Source organism: Erinaceus europaeus, chromosome 9 (genome assembly GCF_950295315.1).
Source record: "Erinaceus europaeus chromosome 9, mEriEur2.1, whole genome shotgun sequence".
In the NCBI taxonomy this organism is placed as follows: domain Eukaryota; kingdom Metazoa; phylum Chordata; class Mammalia; order Eulipotyphla; family Erinaceidae; genus Erinaceus; species Erinaceus europaeus.
This window is the reverse complement of record NC_080170.1, coordinates 120,104,365-120,126,431: the sequence shown is the minus strand read 5'-3', so window position 1 is coordinate 120,126,431 and position 22,067 is coordinate 120,104,365. Positions and strand designations below refer to the sequence as shown.

General features: G+C 45.9%; 1 protein-coding gene across 2 annotated transcripts in view; it reads right to left on the bottom strand.

The window, feature by feature from the left end:
• Positions 1 to 7,323: 7,323 nt before the first annotated feature.
• The window catches only part of IFNGR2 (interferon gamma receptor 2), a 36,261-nt gene continuing 21,517 nt past the window's right edge, over positions 7,324 to 22,067 (bottom strand). For both annotated transcript variants that reach the window (XM_060198653.1, XM_007519737.3), the window contains exons 4-7: positions 20,900 to 21,048; positions 13,435 to 13,588; positions 13,093 to 13,250; positions 7,324 to 8,167 (exon numbers count right to left, since the gene is read on the bottom strand). In XM_060198653.1, the coding sequence (XP_060054636.1) occupies positions 7,982 to 8,167; positions 13,093 to 13,250; positions 13,435 to 13,588; positions 20,900 to 21,048 (647 nt within the window). In that variant the 3' untranslated portion in view covers positions 7,324 to 7,981. The remainder of the gene's footprint in view (positions 8,168 to 13,092; positions 13,251 to 13,434; positions 13,589 to 20,899; positions 21,049 to 22,067) is intronic.

The following is a 22,067-nucleotide window of genomic DNA, read 5'->3' as shown; positions in this document are numbered from 1 at the left end:
TGTGCGCCACCACTTAGTTATCTTGCCAATAAAGCCCTTCTTCTCTGTTCAGCCATTCCTGTGGTTTTTGTATTCTTTTATTTATTTGATTACTTTTTGTGTGTGATCAGGGATGTCACAACCTGTGCGACTCTCCTGCTCCCAGCAGGTTCTTGTTTTTTTGAAGGATGAGAGGCTGAGAGCAGGGGAGCAGGGGAGAGGCAAGGCGAGACTTCACAGCACCTTCCACAAGGAAGTGTGTGCTCCGGTGACCGAGCTAACTCCCAGCCCCTCACTCTAACAACACCTTATTTATGAGAGAAAGACCAGCGCACCACTCACCTCTGGCTTGTAGTGGTCTCACGGCTTGAACCTGGAATCTCTGGGGCCCCCGGGATGTAAATCCTATGGTCCAACACCCCAACCCGTACGACTGGGTGTTACTGGAGAACGCAGACCCCTTGTTCTGATGACCGGTAATCCAGGTGTGTCTGAAGTTGCCTTGGTGTTAGATTCCGGCTGTGTGTCTGGGGCAGGCAGCTCACAGGAGAGGTGTTTGCTATATTTTCAGTTGTATTGGCACGCAGTGGTCCATTCCCATCCTAGTGATTTAAGCTTTGCTCATTTTCTAGTTTCCCTTTTTCTTTTCCTTCTTTTTTCTTTTCTTTCCTTTTGTTGCCCTTGTTGTTTTATTGTTGTAGTTGTTATTGATGTCGCTGTTGGATAGGACTGAGAGAAATGGAGAGAGGAGGGGGAGACAGAGAGGGGGAGAGACAGATAGACCCCAGCAGACCTGCTTCACCGCCTGTGAAGCGACTCCCCTGCAGATGGGGAGCTGGGGGCTTGAACCCAGATCCTTATGTCGGTCCTTGTGCTTTGCACCACGTGCCCTTAACCCTCTGAGCTACTGCCCAACTCCCTATATTCCCTTGTTCTTCTTCTCCTTCTTCTTCTTCTTCTTTTTTGCGTCCAGGGTTATTGCTGGGGCGGGCTCGGTACCTGCACTATGAATCCACTGCTCCTGGAGGCCACCTTTTTCCTTTTGTTGCCCTTGTTTATCATTGTTGTTATTATTGTTGTTAAAGCTGCTTTTGTTGTTGGATAGGACAGAGAGAAATGGAGAGAGGAGGGGAAGACAGAGAGGGAGAGAGAAAGACAGACACCTGCAGACCTGCTTCACTGCCTGTGAAGCGACTCCCCTGCAGGTGGGGAGCCGGGGGCTCGAACTGGGATCCTTAAGCCGGTCCTCGTGCTTTGCGCCACGTGCGCTTAACCCACTGCGCTACCGCCCGCCACTCCCCATCCCCTTTCTAAAAATTATTTTGTATGAGATTGAGTTTCACATGAAACATGGCAAAGCAAAAAAAAAAAAAAAAAAAAAGGAAGAGAAGAAAAACCAGCACCCCACGCCGGGAGCCGGGAGTTTAGCAGCCGAGAAAGAAACCCGAAATGTGTCACCCGAAATGTGTCACCCGAAATGCGGCAGACAGCCCGCGTCCAGAGCCACCTGCTCCTGGTTCTCGCAGCTGTTAGAGGCCCGGCTGTGAGCAGCGCCCCCTGGCGGTCGCGCCGTGCTCACACAGGAGCCAAGTCACCTGGGGGTCCAGAGGGTAAGTGGCAGGCGTGGGGCAGAGAGGGGAGGCTGCCCCATGTCTGCAGGACGCCAGCTGGAAAGACCCCGCTATCCTGGCACCCAGGGGGATTTTTTAAAAGAATTTATTTATTTATTCATGAGAAAGGTAGGAGAGAGAAAGAACCAGCCATCACTCTGGTATATGTGCTGCAGGGATTGAACTCAGGACCTCATGCTTGACAGTCCAACGCTTTATCCGCTGCACGACCTCCCGGACCACCCCAGGGGGATTTTTTTTTCTCTCTAAACTGTTTTATTTTATTTTATTATTTTTTTATTTCTTTATTGGGGAATTAATGTTTTACATTCAACAGTAAATACAATAGTTTGTACATGCATAACATTCCCCAGATTCCCATTTAACAATACAACCCCCACTATTTCATTCATCATTTTTCATGGACCTGTATTCTCCCCACCCACCCACCCACCACAGAGTCTTTTACTTTGGTGTAATACTCCAATTCCATTTCAGGTTCGACTTGTGTTTTCTTTTCTAATCTTGTTTTTTTTCAACTTCGGCCCAGGGGGATTTTGATGTAATTTGCCATCGCTGATCTCTGCCCAGAGTGATTCAGGAAGTCTGTGTGGCCGGTTGCCGGCCACGCTCCTTCCTGCTACGAGGAGACAGGGGTGGTCCGGAAGGTGGTGCAATGGAAGTGTTGGACTCTCCAATATGAGGTCCTGAGTTCGACCCCTGGCACGGGCAGCACATGTACCAGTGTGATGTCTGGTTATCTCTCTCTGTCTCTCTCTCCTATCCCCCTCATTAATAAATAAAAATCTTTAATAAGAAAGATTGGTGTATTGCACCAAAGTAAAGGTCTCTAGGGCGGGTGGCTTTCAGGTCCTGGTGCATGATGGTGGCGGAGGACCTACGTAGGGGTGAGAGTGTTTTGCAGAAAATTGGAAAATTTTACACATGTGCCAACAACAGTATTTACAGTTGACTGTAAACTATTAATCCCTCCACCCATTAAAAAGGAAAGAAGAGGGGCCAGGCGGTAGCGCAGCGGGTTAAGCGCCTTCTCTGTTTGCGATAGTTTGTAAGACTGTGTCCAAGTCAGAGGTATGATGACGTCCTCAGCTTAAAAAGAAATGAAATTCCTGGGTTCGTGTAAATGTTAATCCTGCTGACGACTACTTCCATGTCAAAGTAGAGCCCGGCATTAGCTTTTTAGGAAAAATGCTACAGAAAGGAGCAGTGTGGGAGTCAGGCGGTAGCGCAGCAGGTTAAGCACACATGGCACAAAGCACAAGGACCGGCGTAAGGATCCCGGTTCAAGTCCCTGCTTCCCACCTGCAGGGGAGTCGCTTCACAGGCGGTGAAGCAGGTCTGCAGGTGTCTCTCTTTCTCTCCCTGTCTGTCTTCCCTTCCTCTCTCCATATCTCTCTGTCCTAACAACGATGACATCAATAACAACGATAACTACAACAACAATAAAAAACAAGGGCAACAAAAGAGAAAATAAATAAATATTAAAAAATAAAGATAAAATAAAATTAAAAAAAAAGTTTTAAGAAAGGAGCAGTGTGTTTCCAAAAATCCTTTTCCTCCCCCCGGATAATGGACTCAGGCCTCTCTGGCTTGCTTGTCCTGAGTTAGGCTGGTAAAATGTGTCCGAGATGCTGAAAGTCAGAATGTCGCTTCTGTCAGAGGCACAGGGCACGGGAGCTCTGGAGAGCCCAGTCTGCCCTCAGGACAGCTCCTCCCATGCAAGGCCGTGATCCTGGAGAGTCTGGCCTCTCACCTTGAAGTAGCACTGATCTTGGACTCGGCCTCTGAGTCTGTCACGCACTCAAGTTGTTTCCTTCCATTAAGGAGGGTCGTTGTGCGCCCACACCGGCCCACACAGACTGTGACTCCAAGTGAAACTTGACCTTCTGGAAAAGGCCAGGGTGGAACTGAAAAGCATCTTCGGAGCGGGAGGAGGGTGACCAGATCTGGGAAACTCGCTTTCAGTGGTGCTGGGGATTGAATCTAGGACGTCAGAGGTTCTGACTCAATTGCATTCTCTAGATTTAAAAATTACATTATTATTTACATTTTATTTGGGGGGAGGAAATGGTTTACAGTACAGTTGTGGGCACATGGTACCATTCCTCGTCTCCCCATGATTGGTGTCTGCACAACACTCTCACCTCCAACTTAAGTCCTTCCCACCATCATGCATCAGGACCCCAAGTAATTTTTTTTTGGTGCTGAAACCCGGGATTTATTTATTTATTTAATGGGGGAGGGGGCAGGGAACCAGAGAGGTAAGAGAGGTACTCTGGCCCCTGTAATGCCAGGGATCAAACCCAGGACCTCAAGTGTGAAAGTTCTGCTCAGCTCTGGCTCATGGTGGTGGGGGACTGAACCTGGCACTTGACAGAGCCTTAGGCAAGAGAATCTGTTTGCATACCCATTGTGCTAGCTACCCTACCCTATTCTAAATATATATTTATAAATATTTATTTATTTATTCCCTTTTGTTGCCCATGTTGCTTTATTGTTGTAGTTATTATTGTTGTTGTTATTGATGTCGTTGTTGTTAGATAGGACAGAGAGAAATGGAGAGAGGAGGGGAAGACAGAGGGGGAGAGAAAGATAGACACCTACAGACCTGCTTCACCGCCTGTGAAGCGACTCCCCTGCAGGTGGGGAGCTGGGTTTGCGCCATGTGTGCTTAACCCGCTGTGCTACGGCCTGACTCCAAATATTTTTAAATTTTCTATCACTATTTATTTACTGGTAGAGACAAAGATATGGAGAGAGGAAGGGGGAGACAGAGAGAAAGAGAAAAAGAGAGACACCTGCAACCCTGTTCGACACTTGTGAAGCTTTCCTCCTGCAGGTGGGGAGCAGGGACTTGAACCCGGGTCCATATACAGTGTAACATGTGCGCTCAACAGGTGTGCCACCACATGGCCTCATCACTTATTCTCTCTCTCTATATATATATGTATTTATTTATTCCCTTTTGTTGCCCTTGCTGTTTTATTATTGTAGTTATTATTGTTGTTGTTGATGTCATTGTTGTATAGGACAGAGAGAAATGGAGAGAGGAGGGGAAGACAGAGAGGGGGAGAGAAAGACAGACACCTGCAGACCTGCCTCACTGCCTGTGAATCGAGTCCCCTGTAGGTGGGGAGCCGGGGGCTCGAACCGAGATCCTTATGTCGGTCCTTGGGTTTTGTGCCACATGCATTTAACCCGCTGCACTACCGCCTGACTCTTTCTTCCCTTCTTCCTTCCTTCCTTCCTTCCTTCCTTCCTTCCTTCCTTCCTTCCTTCCTTCCTTCTTCTATTCCATTCCTGCCTCTTTTTTTCTCGAACTGGGATCCTTATGTGGTCCTGTACTTTGTGCCATGTGCGCTTAACCCGCTGCGCTACTGCCCGACTCCCACTTATTCATGATTACTATTACTATTATTATTGCCAGGTCTTTTGCTGGGGCTTTGTGCCTGCCTGAGTCCATTACTCCTGACAGATCATGAGAGACAGAGGGAGAGAAACAGGGAGGATCCCACAGAATTGCTTCAATAGTTGGGAAACTTCCCCTTTGTGTAATGCTCTCCTGGACTTGAACCCAGGTCCTTATGCAATGGTCAGGCATGTTCTCTTCCAGGTAACCTATCTCCCAGACCCCTTATTCTATATTTTTAGAGGCAGAGACCAAAACATAATCCTTGACCATACATGAGACTTTAATTTTTAAAAAATATTTATTTCCTTTTGTTGCCCTTGTTTTATTGATGTAGTTATTATTGATGTTGTTATTGGATAGGACAGAGAGAAATGGAGAGAGGAGGGGAAGGCAGAGAGGGGGAGAGAAAGACAGACACCTGCAGACCTGCTTCACCGCCTGTGAAGCGACTCCCCTGCAGGTGGGGAGCCGGGGGCTTGAACTGGGATCCTTACGCCGGTCCTTGCACTTTGCACCACCTGTGCTTAACCCACTGCGCTACTGCCCAACTCCCTGACTTTAATTTTTGTAAAAAACTTTTTTTATCGGATAGAGACAGAGAGAAATTGAGAAGTGAGGGGAGACAGGGTAAACTAGCTCGTGGCTCTCCACTGGGTGATGGTGATGATGGGAGAGGCTGTGCGTGTGTCACGATAAAGAGTAAGTTCAGAGTCTTACTGCTACGACCTGGTTGTATGTACATGTTATGCACAAGGGCCTGGGTTCAAACCCCTGGTCCCCACCTGCAGGGAAAAAGCTTTGTGAGTGATGAAGTAGTGCTGCAGGTGTCTCTCTCCTTCCCTATCTCTCCCTTCCCTTTCAATTTCTCTATGTATCTATCCAATAAATCACACACACACACACACAGAGAAAATTTCAGTACTTTACCCACACATAGTGCTGTTTTAAAAGTCATGACATATTTTACATTTATTTATGTATTTATTTATTTTTCTTCCAGTGTTATTGCTGGGGTTTGGTGCCAGCACTACGAATCCACTGTTCCTGGTGGCCATTTTTTCCTTTTTATTGGATAGGACAGAGAGAAATTGAGAGGGGAGGAGGACATTGATAGGGAGAGAGAAAGACAGACACCTGCCGACTTGGCTTCAGCCCTCATGAATTGCCCCCTCTGCAGGCGGGAAGGTGGGGGCTCAAACCCGGATCCTTGGGCAAGTCCTTACACTTTGTACTATGTACATTTACTGGGTGCACCACTGCCCAACCTCCCATGACATATTTTTCTTTCTTCTTTTTTTCTGTGATATATTTTTTCTATGCAAAAATATGTTGTGACTTTTCTGATATGTATCAGTCAGGGCTAATGCTGGGGAGCTTAGTACTTGCACAATTCTACTGTCCCTAGAAACCACTTTTTTTTTTTTAACCTCTAGCTTATGATGGTTCGAGGGCTTGAACCTGATATTTTGAAGCCTCAGGCATGAAAATCTCTTTGCATAACCATTATGCTATCTACCCCCTCCCGAAACCACTCTTCTTAAAAAATATTTATTTATTCTCTTTTGTTGCCCTTTTTGTTTTATTGTTGTAGTTATTATTGTTGTTATTGATATCATTGTTGAAGTTTTTATTTTGACTCTATAGGGATGGGACCTCAGTCATGCTTAGTCACGGTTAGTCTGGTGGTCTAACCACCACATAACCTTCCCGGTTGCGTGTCTAAATAGGATTTTAATAGCCATCATGAAACAAAAGAGCCCATCCACCGTAATAAATGAGTAGACAGCTCAGGTGTCCAGCAAATGGCCCTTAGCTGATTCTCCCACCGCCCACAAGTTCCTGGCCTTGTTCAGTCAGTGCAGGGAGTCATCACGAGTCATCACGTGGGCAGGAAGTTCTGTGGCAGCTCCCCAAGTCCCCACCCCCCCCTACAAGGAATCAAGTGAAAGTCCTTGCTGAGTCACCACAGGCCTCAGTAGCTCAACTGGGTCGCTTACTTATTTACATATGTATTAGTATTATAGACATGGGGAGAGGAGAGAGACAGGGAGCGCATGGCCCTGAAGCTTCCTTCAGAGCAGTGGGGACCAGGCTCAAACCTCGGTCATGCACATGGCAAAGCAGCGCACTATGCAGGTGAGTTATTTCACCAGCTCTCTGGTCCTTATTTAAACACACACACACACACACACACACACACACACACACACACACACACACACACACTCAACATGTTTCCCTAGAGCAACTGCTGAGCACTGAAGCTTTGCAGGAAAAAAAAAAATGGTCACAGTGCAGGAGGCAGAGAGAAGACATTTCATGCAGACTTCCTGAAAAGTTCACTATACAATCTTATTTTTAGCCTGGATAGAAAATCTTAAATTGCTAGAAAAAAACCATTTTATACAATTCATTGCAATGGGCAGCCAGGAGACTGGGCAGGAAGTGTGGCTCAGTGTGGGGGGGGACAGTAAGGGACAGGCTTGAGGGGTCCCTGCACCCCAACTGCAGGGCCCCACCAGAGGAACGCAGTGCCATCTTGACAAGGGCTTTTTAGTGTTTAAGAGAAAACTTTTTTTTTTTTTTTTTTTCTGTTTCTGGAACATTTTTGTGGAACTATTCTAGGAAGGAGTATGATTTAGAAAACTCTCGAGTTTGAAGAGGAGAAAAAAAAAAAATTAAGCATGCCTTCCCCACAAGAACCACCTCCTCTCCTCAAGGCCCCCCAAGGGCAGCTCTGCATTAGGATCATGGTGTCTACCTGAGCAAAATCATGACCAGAAGCAGATATAGGGTGTTAGGCCGAGTAAAAAAGTCCTCATAGGAAGCAGGAATACAGTGTCGGGTGGCACAAAGTCCTCACTGGAAGCAGAAATATGACGTCCCGGATGAACAATGGACTGACCGGAAGCAGAAATATGGCGAAACCCCGGAGCAAAGTCCTGACCGGAAGTCAGTGTCACCGGCTGGAGAGTCCTTTTTCCTCAGGCTGGTGGGCCTCATTGGTGCTTTGGTTCAAAGTGCTTTGGAAAACCTCTTTTTGCTCCTTCTCTGGGAAGGAGATTATGGACACTGAGTCCCAGGCATCATCCTTTGGAGAATTGTCCAGGGCCTCCAGTATTGGTTGATTTGGTTCCTTTAAATACTTGAAAAGGTAGAAAACCAACAGTGATTAGCTTCTCAGTTCAAAAGGTCCCATCTTCACTGTAGTTTTATTTGCGACTATCACATTTTAGTTTACTCTGTTTTGGGGCCTGGAGGTGGAGCCCACACCTTCATATATAAAAAGCATGCATTCTATTGCTCAACAATTTGTTTGGCTTCGTATGTTAACTCTCTTTTCAGCCACCAGGTTCTAGGTTCATCCATCAGGATGCCGGCCAGGCTTCCCTGGACTGAAGACCCCACCAATATGTCCTGGAACTCCGCTTCCCAGAGACCCACCCTACTAGGGAAAGAGAGAGGCAGACTGGGAGTATGGACCGACCAGTCAACGCCCATGTTCAGCAGGGAAGCAATTACAGAAGCCAGACCTTCTACCTTCTGCAACCCACAATGACCCTGGGTCCATGCTCCCAGAGGGATAGAGAATGGGAAAGCTATCAGGGGAGGGGGTGGGATATGGAGATTGGGTAGTGGGAATTGTGTGGAATTGTACCCCTCCTACCCTATGGTTTTGTTAATTAATCCTTTCTTAAATAAAAAATAAAAAGCATGCATTCTACCTCTAAGCCACCCCCTCTGTGAGCTGGTATCAGCAAATGAGCAGATACTGGAAGCTCCATCTTGGGTCCCGTGGTCTCCCCATCTTCCTCTTGGCCCTTACTTTGTCTGACACTTGGTGGTTAAGAATGCCCTGCCCTGGGTGTTGCTTAACTAGAAGTGGGTCAGTGATGGGGGTGGGGGAAGGAACAATGAAGAGTGAAAACACCCAGTTCCCATGGGAGACTGTGGAGACTATTTTGCCGAGGATACCCAGCAATGGGACTCGGAATTCTGCAGGCAACAGTCCACTCTGACCTGGTGATTGTGTTCTGACAACTCCTCAGATCACTGAAGCCAAATGGACAGCTGTGCAATGGTCTAGTCAGACCACTGACGTGTGTGTGTGTGTGTGTGTGTGTGTGTGTGTGTGTGTGTAGTTAGGGACTTATATAAATTCAACTTCACTTTTGCATTTATCCCTTGAACATTTATTGACTTATTTATTGGATAGAGACAGAAATTGAGAGGGAAGGGGGAGACAGAAAAGGGGAGAGAAAAAGACACCTGCAGCACTGTTTTACCACTTGTGAAGTTTTCCCTCTGCAGGTGTGGGGGGGCTCAAACCCTGGCCTTTGGATATTGTGACACATGCGCTCAACCAGGCGCAACACCACTCAGCCCCTCACTTTTGCATTTAGATTGACAGAGGGCTTCCTTCAGGGCCAAAGCACCATATGTTGGCAGGGACTAAACCTGGGTATGTGCATCTTACCTAGTCAGCTATCTCTCTGGCCCTTAAGATATATATATATATATATATGGAGTCGGGTGGTAGCGCAGCGGGTTAAGTGCAGGTGGCGCAAAGCGCAAGGACCAGCATAAGGATCCCGGTTCGAGCCCCCAGCTCCCCACCTGCAGTGGAGTCGCTTCATGGGTGGTGAAGCAGATCTGCAGGTGTCTGTCTTTCTCTCCCCCTCTCTGTCTTCCCCTCCTCTCTCCATTTCTCTCTGTCCTATCCAACAACAAAGATATCAACCACAACAACAACTACAACAATAAAACAAGGGCAACAAAAGGAAATAAATACATATTAAAAAAGATATATATGGGAGTCGGGCTGTAGCACAGCGGGATAAGCGCAGGTGGCGCAAAGCACAAGGACCGGCATAAGGATTCCGGTTCGAACCCCAGCTCCCCACCTGCAGGGGAGTGGCTTCACAGGCGGTGAAGCAGGTCTGCAGGTATCTATCTTTCTCTCCTCCTCTTTGTCTTCCCCTCCTCTCACCATTTCTCTCTGTCCTATCCAACAATGACAACAACAATAATAACTACAACAATAAAACAACAAGAGCAACAAAAGGGAATAAATAAATTAAATATTTAAAAAATAAAAAAAATTAAAAAAAAGATATATATATATATATATATTCATTAATAAAGAAGAGAAAGGACAAGAAAGAGACACCGAGACCATCACTCTGGCACATTCAATGCTGGGATTGAACTCAAGACCTCATGCTTGAGAGTCCAATGCTTTATCCACAGCATCACTTCCCAGGCCATCCTAAGATGGCTTTTTAAGACATGAGTCTGCTATCTTCTCAGCCCATGAGCTCCTTTAAGAGACTCCTATTCCCTATACCAAGTATCTTGAATTAATTGACCTTTTCAGTGGCAAGAATTCTGTAACAAGCCCTTAATGTATTACAAATCTAACTTCTTATTCTGTTCACCAAACAACTTCTAAAACTTAAAAACCCCTCCACCTTTCCTCTCATGAATAACTTTTAACAACAACCCAAGGGCCATTGAAGTGTATACCCTTAAACTGTAGTGGACATAATGAAGAAAAAAAAAAAGACAAGTTTTTTTTTAAAATAAAATTTTTAATTAAAAAACTGTGGGGTTGGTGAGGCTGGCAAAATAAGTCACCTGATAGTGCAGTGCTGTGTTGCGCTCACAGGCCCAGGTTCGAGCTTAGCCCCCTCCTACACTGAAGAAAGCCTCAGTGCTGTGGTTTCTTCCTCACCTCCACCCTCTTTCTATCTGGCAAAGTCAGCTTGGAATGGTGAGTTATTATTATTATTTATTATTATTATTATTAACCATGGGACTTTGGTCCTGCTTGATTTCACCACTCCCAACAGACTCTTTGGTTTCTCCTTTTACTGTCCGCCTCATCAGTCAAGAAGCTTTCCCTGCTTCCATGTGGGTCCCCTTGAGTATGGGAAACTCTGCGCTCTACCGGGTGAGCTATCTTTCAGTCCCAAGAAAAGCAAGTTTTGACTGAGTGTAGGCCTGGGTGTCATCCAGACTAAAATGACTCTGAAAGTCAGTGAAGGTGGAACTGGATCTCCCATAAAAGGCACGATGGGGGGCTCCCAGGCGTTCTTCTGTCCCTCCCACATGGTCTTTTCTCCTTCTCAGAGCACCTGGACACAGGAGTGGAGATCTGGGGCAAACGCCAGTGCTCTAGGAGGGCAGCGTGTCAGGGGGGCTCCCAGGTCCTGAACACACAGACACCAGCCAGCATGTTCACTTTCCCTCTTGCTCCTGCCTCTGCATCAGGCTGAGTCAGAATCCCACCCGAGTTCTCCAGAAGCTCAGGCCTTGCTCTTGGAAATGCCGAGAGATTCCGAGAGCCACCGAGAGCCACATTATGCAAGTTCCGAGCTGGCAGACGAAAAGAGGAACCTCAACTGATGGTATGCACTTGTGAAACTTCATGAACAAATGTGAAACATGACTCATTCTTCTCATGAAACTCCAGTGACCTTTGATCTCTATTTTTCACACTTTCCCAGGAAAGTGAACCACAAGGTTTGATGGTTTTAGATTCAAACCCCAAAGGAACAACTGCTAGTAAATTCACTCAACTGCTTGGTTGGTTCACTGAGAGACAATGCAAACAAAATTTCGAGAGGGTCTCTGTGTGTGTGTGAAAGAGAGAAAGAGAGAAACAAGGACACTAAAAATAAATTCCATCTTCTCAATAAATGAAGACACACTGTTATAGAATTGTTAACTGTAAGCATACATGATCATATAGCAGGTGTCTAAAAGTTTGTGTGTTTGTGTGTGTGTGTGTGTGTGAGAGAGAGAGAGATGGAAGCATCACTGTTTTATTTATTTATTTATTCATTTATTTATTTATTTTTATTGTCACCAGGGTTCTCTCTGGGGCTCAGTGCTGGCACTGCAAATCCACTGCTCCTGGTGGTCATTTTTTTCCTTTATTTTTAAATTTTCTTTCTGTTCTCCCACTCCCAACCTCCCACAGGACAGAGAGAAACTGAGGGGGTAGGAGTAGAGAGGAAGAGAGAAAGATAAGACACCTGCAGACCTTTTCACCACTTGTGAAGCTTCCCCCCCTACAGGAGGAGGCCAGGGGCTTGAACCTGTGTCCTTGTGCACTATCACACGTGTGCTCAACCAGGTGCACCACTACTTTTTAAAAAAAAATTTATATTTATTTATTTAGTTTCCCTTTCGTTGCCCTTGTTTTTGTTGTTGTGCCAGTTATTATTGTTGTTATTGATGTTGTTGTTGTTAGATAGGACAGAGAGAAATGGAGAGAGGAAGGGAAGACAGAGGGGGAGAGAAAGACAGACACCTGCAGACCTGCTTCACCACCTGTGAAGCGACTCCCCTGCAGGTGGGGAGCCGGGGGCTCGAACCGGGATCCTTATGTCGGTCCTTGGGTTTTGTGCCACATGCATTTAACCCACTGCGCTACCGCCTGACTCTTTCTTCCTTTTTTCCTTCCTTCCTTCCTTCCTTCCTTCCTTCCTTCCTTCCTTCCTTCCTTCCTTCCTTCCTTTTTTCTATTCCATTCCTGCCTCTTTTTTTCTCTTTTCCCTTTCCTCCTCCCCCTCTCTCCTTTCTCCCCTCCCTCTCTCTTTCTTCCTTTCTCTCTCTTTTTTTTTTAAATTACCTTTTATTTATTGGATAGAGACAGCCAGAAACTGAGAGGAAGGGGAAGACGGGGAGAGAGACAGAGACACCTGCAGCCCTGCTCCACCACTCACGAAAGCTTTCCCTCTGCAGGTGGGGACTGGGGGCTCTAACCCAGGTCCGTGTACTCAACTACATGTGCCACCATGGGGCCCCTCTACTTCTCTCTCTCTCTCTCTTGTTACCAGGGTTAGCGTGTACGGTATGACTGGATCACATACACCTGCCCGTGGACACCTGGCTCACTTCCACCTTTGGCGACTGTGAAGAGCACTGCTATGAGCACAGGTGTACAAACACGCCCCACCCCTATGCCGTCCCAACTCAGATCTGAGTCTGTGGCTTTTCCACTGCTGTGAGCTAAGAACACGGTGTCTGGCATGTTCCCTGAAGGGATGAGTGTGTACTCACCTCTTCAATCTGCAGTGGGATGCTTGGCGGGGTGTGGAACCAGTACTTCAGCAGGCCTCTGTACCTCAGGAACAGGAAAAGAAAGGTCCCCATCAACACGGAGAGCAACGAGAAGGTCCCCACGACAATCAGGATGGTCTGCTGGAGTCTGCTGGTGGCTAAAGAGACAACCAGAGTGAGCACAGGGACATCTGGTCCTACCCCACTGCCCTCCCTACAGGCCAGGATGAATGACTCACCCCCCCCAGGCCTTCCCACCCCACCTTCTTCCACCTGAGTGCTCCCCAATTTCACTCTGCTAAGAGTCCCTCCCCAGCCCAGAAGACACAGGAGGCACGTTACCAGTTGCTTTTGTCTCGTAGCAGGATGCATTTTGGAAGAGTCCCGAGTTCAAGATGCCATGTATCTCAATTTGCGCCCGGACTTGTAAACAGTACACCCTTAAGGGCTTTAGATCTTCCAAATTAATAGAACTGTTGCCCAAAGGGCCTTTAGTCTACAAGAACAACAACAACAGCGAGTCTTGTAAATGACTCAGAGTAAGTCCTTCCCTCCTCTCCCTGACATTGCCTCAAATCCACAGTGGATGCAGTCACAGGAGAATAAGAAGCTGTGGTTTTTTTAGGGCTGGGGAGACAGCATAATGCTTATGCAAAAGACCCTCATGCCTGAGGCTCTGACATCCCCGGTTCAATCCCTAGTATCACCAGATGCCAGAGCTAAGCAGTGCTCTGGTCTCTCAATACCTTTCTCTTTCTCATTAAAATAGAGTAAATTAAAAAAATTTGGTTTGGGAGTCGGGTGGTAGCACAGCAGGTTAAGCACAGGTGGTGCAAAGCGCAAGGATCCTGGCTCGAGCCCCCGGCTCCCCACCTGCAGGGGGGTCATTCATAAGTGGTGAAGCAGGTCTGCAGGTGTCTGTCTTTCCCTCCCCCTCTCTCCATTTCTCTCTGTCCTATCCAATGACAACATCAGTAACAACAACAATAATAACTACAACAATAAAAAAACAACAAAAGGGAATATATATATATATATATATATATATATATATATATATATATATATATGATTTGGTTCCCTTCCTTCCTTCCTTCCTTCCTTCCTTCCTTCTTTCTTTCATTTCTTTTTTATTCTTGCCTCCAGGATTATCACTGGGGCTCGGTGCCTGCACTATGAATCCACTGCACCTGAAAGCTATTTATTCCTATTGTTGTTGTTGCTATTGTTATTGGATAGGACAGAGAGAAATCGAGAGAGGACAGGAAGACAGAGAGGGGCAGAGAAAGACAGACACCTGTAGACCTGCTTCACCGTTTGTAAAGTGACCCCCCCTGCAGGTGGGGAGCGGGGGCTCGAACCGGGATCCTTGTGCGGTCCTTGCTGTTTGCACCATGTGCGCTTAACCCGTTATTGCTGGGCCCTGGTTTCTTTTTTTTTAAGATTTGTCTTATCAATGAAAGAGAGAAAGAGAGAGAAACAGAGACAGAGAGAGAGAGAGAGAGAAACAGAGCATCACTTGTGCATAGACAATGTCGTGAATAGAATTTGAGATCTTAAATATGCAGGTCCTGTACTCTACCTCTGCACAACCTCCCTGGTTATTGTTGTTTTTTAAATCAACCGCTCAACTCGGCTTATGGTGGTGCAGGGGATTGAACTGGGGCTTCGGAGTCTCAGGCATGAAAGTCTTTTTGCATAACCATCATGCTATGTACCCCCCCCCACACACACACACACACACAACCCTGTTGCTTTTTATATTATTACAACATGGTCTATTTAAAATCTTTGGGCCAAAGCACTGCTTAGCTTTGGCTTGTGACGTTGCCAGGGATTGAACCTGGAACCCTATGGCCTCAGGTATGGAAGTCTACTGTGCAAACTCCTGTGCTGTCTTCCTTGCCTTATTTTTGTTTATTTATTTTTGACAGAGATCCAGAGCACCACCTGAACATATGTGATGCTGGAAATTGAACCGAGGGCCACAGGCTTGCAAAACATTGTCTCTAGCCACAAAGACTACTTTTACAAGTCACTGGCTCACTTGAGTAGTGTGCTTGCTTTGTCATGGGCATGACCCAGGTTCAAGCCCAACCCCAGGTCACTGAGGAAAGCTTCAGTGCTGTGGTATCTTTCTCTCTGCCTCTCTATTTCTGCCTCTGTTTTCCTATCTGAAAAAGTGGGCCTGCCAACAGGGAGCCTCCATCCCCCCTCTCTTTCACAAACAGACACACCATTGGCTTATAATGGACAGATTCATTTATGTATTTAATTTTGGGGGCTGGGCCATGGCTCACTTGACAGAATACACATGTTACTATGCCTAAGGACCTGGTTCAAGCCCCTGATCCCCACTTGTAGGGGGGAAGCATCATGAGCAATGAGTTGGTACTGCGGGTGTCTTTTTCTCTCCCTCCCTATCCACAAACATACAAAAACCATAAATAAATAAGATAAAATTGGCATTTAGTTTTGATCAGAGGGCTTGAACCTGGGGTCTCACACATGTGAAATGCGGTGTGTTACTGCGATGTTATCTCCTCGGCTCACGGGGCAAGAAAGAGGCCGTGTGGTCTCAGAGAGTCTATCGGAGCAACAAAAAGTCTGACCTTGAAATCTAGTCAATCCCAATTTTTTTTTTTTTTAAACCAGAGGACTGTTCAGCTCTGGTTTATGGTGCTGTGGGGGATTGAACCTGGGACTTTGGAGCCTGAGGCATGAGTCACTGCAAACCATTTGCTATTTACCCCCCACCCCACCAATCCCAATTTCTTTTTTCTTTCTTTCTTTCTTTCCTTCTTTTTTAGATTTTTATTTATTAGTGAGAAAGGAGGAGAAAGAACCAGACATCACTCTGACACACGTGCTGCCAGGGATTGAACTCGGGACCTCATGCTTGAGAGTCCAGTGCCTTATCCACTGCACCATCTCTTGGACCAAAAAAAAAACCATCTTTATTAATTTATTAGATAGTTATTGGGTAGAGACAGTCAGAAATCAAGATGGGGAGGGTGTGGCAGAGAGGGAGAGAGAGAAAGACACCTGCAGCCCTGCTTCACCCGCAGCTGACCTCTGCAGGCGGGCATAGGGGGCTGTGACCTCTGCAGGCGGGCATCGGGGGCTGTGCGCTTGACCAGGTATGCCACCGTCCCGTTCCCCCTCCATTTCTAGGATGAGATCTTGAAAGTTAAGTCTGCATCTCATGGCTAATCTGGATACTTCAAGGTAGTCAACAGAAAAAAAAAACATCTTTCTAGGAAAGAGTGCTTTTCAACTCCCTGATCTGCTGCTTGCTTCATGAATTAATGATGATGGTTTTCTTGGTGTTGGGAATTGAACCCAGAGCCTTGTACATGGGAAGCATGGACTTTACCAGTGAGCCTCATGCTTGGCTTTATTTGCAGGGTTTCCTTTCTTCCTTTAAGATTTGGTTGGGCAGTGGTGCACCCCGTTAAGTGCACATAGTACAAAGCTCAAGGACCTGTGCAAGAATCAGGGGTTTGAGCCCGTGCCCCACCTGCAGAGAGGATGCTTCACAAGCAGGTGAAAGAGGGCTGCAGGTCTTTCTCCCTCTCTCCCTCCTCCTATCCTCTCAATTTCTCTCTGTCCTACCTGATAAAATGGAAAAAATGGCCACCAGGAAGGGGGTGGATTCCTAGTGTTGGTACTGAGCCCCAGCAATAACCCTGGAGGCAAAAAAAAAAAAAGAGAGAGAGAATTATTTTATTTGTTTCATATGAAGTAGAAATGGTGAATTTCACACAAGAAAGAAGAAAAAGCCAGAACACCAGTGGTGCACGGAATACATGACACTGGCACTCAAACCTGACGCTTCCGGCATACCAAGCAAGCATTTTCTCTAGCTGTGCCCTAGGAGATATATGTATATGTATGCATATATTTAAATTAGGTATAGTAAGATATATACCTGACAGTAACTAACAAGTGGGCCAATTATAACAACCTACTGGGATCAAATTATGTGAGTGTGGCCCATCTTTCTCACTAACTCTCTTTCTTGTACTTAATACTTCCAGATGGCGACTGGCCACAGGTGACTGCAAAGGTGGACGGTGAAAACACGTCTTAGGCAGGAGCTGTTGATAGAAGGGATGGGAGAAAAATGGCATGACGGGGAGGGTGGGGGGAGGGGTGTCCCGTGGCCAAGTGGAGCAAGTGTTGGCCTCTCAAGCATGAGGTTCTGAGTTGAATTCCGGCATCTCATGTACCAGAGTGATGTCCTGGAATGCCCTCTCTCTCTCTCTCTCATTAATATGTCAATAAATCTTAAAAAAAAAATTAAGGGAGTCGGGTTGTAGCGCAGCAGGTTAAGCGCAGGTGGCGCAAAGCACAAAGACCGGCATAAGGATCCCGGTTCGAACCCCGGCTCCCCACCTGCAGGGGAGTCGCTTCACAGGCGGTGAAGCAGGTCTGCAGGTGTCTATCTTTCTCTCCTCCTCTCTGTCTTTCCCTCCTCTCTCCATTTCTCTCTGTCCTATCCAACAATGACAACAACAATAATAGCTACAACAATAAAAAACAACAAGGGCAACAAAAGGGAATAAATAAAATAAATATTAAAAAAAAATTAAAAGGAGGGACCCTGAGCTGGATGTTTATGCTCCGTGCCCTCTCAGCTGCTGACGTTGGGCCACTTTCTTTTTCTTTTTCTTTCTTTCTTTCTTTCTTTCTTTCTTTCTTTCTTTCTTTCTTTCTTTTTTTTTTTTTTTTTTTTGCCACCAGGGTTATTGCTGAGGCTCAGTGTTGGTACTACAAATCCACTGGTCCTGGTGGCCATTTTTTTCCTTTTTCTTTTCTACTTTATTTGACAGGACAGAGAGAAATTGAGTGGGAAGGGGGAGACTGAGAGGAAGAGAGACACCTGCAGACCTGCTTCAATACTTGTGAAGTGTCCCTCCTGCAGGTGGGGGAGTGGGGGCTTGAACCCGGATCCTTCCGTACAGTATTGTGTGCGATTAACCAGGTGCATCACTGCCCAGCCCCCTCACTTTCCTAACAGCTTACTGTCTTCCTGGGAGAAACTGTTGGTATTAAGATTAAATGGGCCAATGGATCTAAAATGCCTTCCTTTCCTTTTTTCTATTTCATAAAATATATATAATAAATATCTTAAAAAAATAAACTATATTATACAACTAAATATGCTAATGTTTAGTTAACCAAAGCCAGTTTTTCAATTAGTTTATACTTAACTTTCTTCCTTCCCAATACATAAAAAGAATTAACCTTTTTTCTTATGTACATACTATAAAGAATTTTTTTTTTGCAACAATAAAGAATAGCCTTTTTGGCCGAGAAACACATGAAAAAATGCCCCAAGTCTTTGATTGTCAGAGAAATGCAAATAAAGACAACAATGAGATACCACTTCACTCCTGTGAGAATGTCACACATCAGAAAAGGTAACAGCAGCAAATGCTGGAGAGGTTGTGGGGTCAAAGGAACCCTTCCTTCTACACTGCTGGTGGGAATGTCAATTGGTCCAACCTCTGTGGAGAACAGTCTGGAGAACTCTCAGAAGGCTAGAAATGGACCTACCCTATGACCCTGCAATTCCTCTCCTGGAGATATATCCTAAGGAACTCAACATATCCATCCAAAAAGATCTGTGTACACATAGGTTCTTGGCAGCACAATTTGTAATAGCCAAAATGTGGAAGTAACCCAGGTGTTCAACCACAGATGAGTGTCTGAGCAAGTTGTGGTCTATATACACAATGGAATACTACTCAGCTATAAAAAATGGTGACTAGTTAATTAATATGAGAGGGGGAAAATAAATTGTATGTCTCAAAGTTTTTCAAAACACAAACTGAATCTTTTTAATATACATTGGCTGTGTATTTGATATGCGGACTCTCTCAAAAGCTTAGACCAAGTAGATCAGAAGCATCCAATAGCACAGCTATATACAAGATACTGGGTACTGTACAGCAAACCATAACAAAAGGACTTTTCAAAGTTAACCCAATTACCAAATAATGTGATGATAACATTAACTATCGATTGTCTTTTTGAACCCTAAGACAGCAGGAACCTCACATCTCCACTATAGAGCCCCTACTTCCCCCAGTCCTGGAACCCTTGGATAGGGCCCACTTTCCCATATGCCTCTCCCAATCCATATCAAATAATATTGCATCCGCCGATCACAAGCTAGCCAACACAACGATTGCCACCTCAACATGCTTCACTTCAGACTGTGTCCAGAGACTTCACGTGTGGAATGACAACCCTTCAGCTTCATTACTCGGGTGAGACCTTTCCTTCATAGTATACTCTAATTTCATCTCAGGTGGTTCACTTTCTAACAAAGTCCCAAAACCTAGATATACACCAGTTTCTGTGAGAGAGAGCATATGTTCACACATATCCATAAACTACTGCAAAATATATACCTGAAAGCAGAAGTACACTAGAGTTTGTAGTGAGTACCTCCCTAACACTTCCTCTCCACTATTCCAAGCTTTGGGTCCATGATTGCTCAACAATTTGTTTGGCTTCGTATGTTAACTCTCTTTTCAGCCACCAAGTTCCAGATGCCATCAGGATGTTGGCCAGGCTTCCCTGGATTGAAGACCCCACCAATGTGTCCTGGAGCTCTGCTTCCCCAGAGACACACCCTACTAGGGAAAGAGAGAGGCAGACTGGGAGTATGGACCGACCAGTCAACGCCCATGTTCAGCGGGGAAGCAATTACAGAAGCCAAACCTTCTACCTTCTGCAACCCACAATGACCCTGGGTCCATGCTCCCAGAGGGATAGAGAATGGGAAAGCTATCAGGGGAGGGGGTGGGATATGGAGATTGGGTAGTGGGAATTGTGTGGAGTTGTACCCCTCCTACCCTATGGTTTTGTTAATTAATCCTTTCTTAAATTAAAAAAAAAGAGATAAAAACAAAAAAAAGGTGACTTTACCATTTTCAGCCCATCTTAGATGGAGCTTGAAGAACTCATGGTATGTGAAATAAGTCAGAAACAGAAGGATGAGTATGGGATGATCTCACTCTCAGGCAGAAGTTGAAAAACAAGATCAGAAGAGAAAACACAAGTAGAACCTGAAATGGAATTGGCGTATTACACCAAAGTAAAAGACTCTGGGGTTGGGGGGGTAGAGTACAGATCCAAGAAGGATGACAGAGGACCTAGTGGGGGTTGTATTGTTATGTGGAAAACTGAGAAATGTTATGCATGTACCAACTATTGTATTTACTGTCAACTGTAAAACATTAATCTCCCAATAAATAAATAAATAAAAAGAATAGCCTTTTCCCCATAAAAATAAATAGTAAAAAATAACAGTGGGGTAAAATAACCAGCTCAGGGCCAGACACAAAGAATGTTCTCCTTAAATGTATACTCCCATTATTCCAAACAAGTTTCAGGACTATTAACCTTAGGAAATGGCATTTCCAGAGACAATGAAACTTCATCAAATGCAGCTGGGAAAATCAAGCACTGGAGATTAAGAATCAGGTTTTTTCTTTTTCCCCTTGTCCTTCCCAGGGCTGACCAGTCCTAAAGCTGACCCACTGCTGTCAGCCTTAGTGCCTGCCCAAGGGCCCCCTCGCTGCCTTCCCCCACCACATGGCTGGAATTCCTGACAGGTCTAAGCAACGTCCTCACGCTCCAAGTCTTCTCTCTAGAGCCCTCTCTCTCCTCCAGGTGGACTTTCTCCTATCTGCAAATCGTTCAAGCCAGAGCAACGTACAGAGCTGGACCTTGCACGTGCCCTGGTGGATTCCTAAGAGAAAGACACTAAGGAAGAAAAGAAGGTTCTTGCCTGTATGTCGTCTGTCCCTTTCTCCCAGTAGCGCACTTGGTATTGCAGTTTCACGAGGGCTCTGTGGACGTCAAAGGGAGGGGAGAGATGGAGCAGCAGGGAGCCTTCCCCTGCCATCACCTTCAGGTTTTGGGGGGGCCCAATGGTGGCTGCAACAGAATCACAAACAAAAGTGCGGATCTAGGCACACATGTCCTGCCACACAGACACACATGCATTTACACACACGCTCACATACACACAAGCACATGCAATAAAATTGCACAGAGACACAGAAGATCCCCAGAAGCTGCTCTGGGCACAAGACGTTTTTTTTTTTTTTTAAAAAAACAATGTTTTTTAAAAAATATTTATTCCCTTTTGTTGCCCTTGTTTATTATTGTTGATGTAGTTATTATTGTTGTTGTTATTGATGTTGTTGTTGGATAGGACAGAGAGAAATGGAGAGAGGAGGGGAAGACAGAGAGGGGAAGAGAAAGATAGACACCTGCAGACCTGCTTCACCACCTGGGAAGTGACTCCCCTGCAAGTGGGGAGCCGGGGGCTCGAACAGGGATCCTTACGCTCGTAAAGATCCTCGTGCGCTTAACCTGCTGCGTTGCCACCCTGGGCACAAGACTTCTGGGGAAGGCTGCAGGTGAGCCCGGCCCCAGGGTGTTTCCCTTCCATGGAAAGAGGGGTCTAGGTGGCTGGCACCCAGGGGAGTCTCCCAGGCTTCTTAGGAGACAGCTCTGGTGTGAGAAGCTGAGATGCATTCAGGCAAGTCAGGGGCTGCCCTGGTGGACAAGCTGTAAGAGCAGTTCCCACGGTCCTCATCAGGGGCCATGCCAGGGACAAGAATCACTGCATCACCGGCCCAGGTGGTGGCACACCTGGTTAATCGCACACATCATAGTGTGCAAGGATCTGGGTTCAAGCCCCTGGTCCCCACCTACAGGGGGAAAGCCTCACAAGTGGTGAAGCAGGGCTGCAGGTGTCTCTCTGTCTCTCTCCTTCTCTATCTTCCCCTCACCCCTCAATTTATCTCTGTCTCTATCCTATAATAAGTAATATATATATATATGTATATATATATATATATATGTATATATTTATTTAAAAAAAAAGAATCACTGCATCAGGACCGGGTGGTGGTGCATCTGGTTGAGTGCAAGGACCCAGGTTCAAG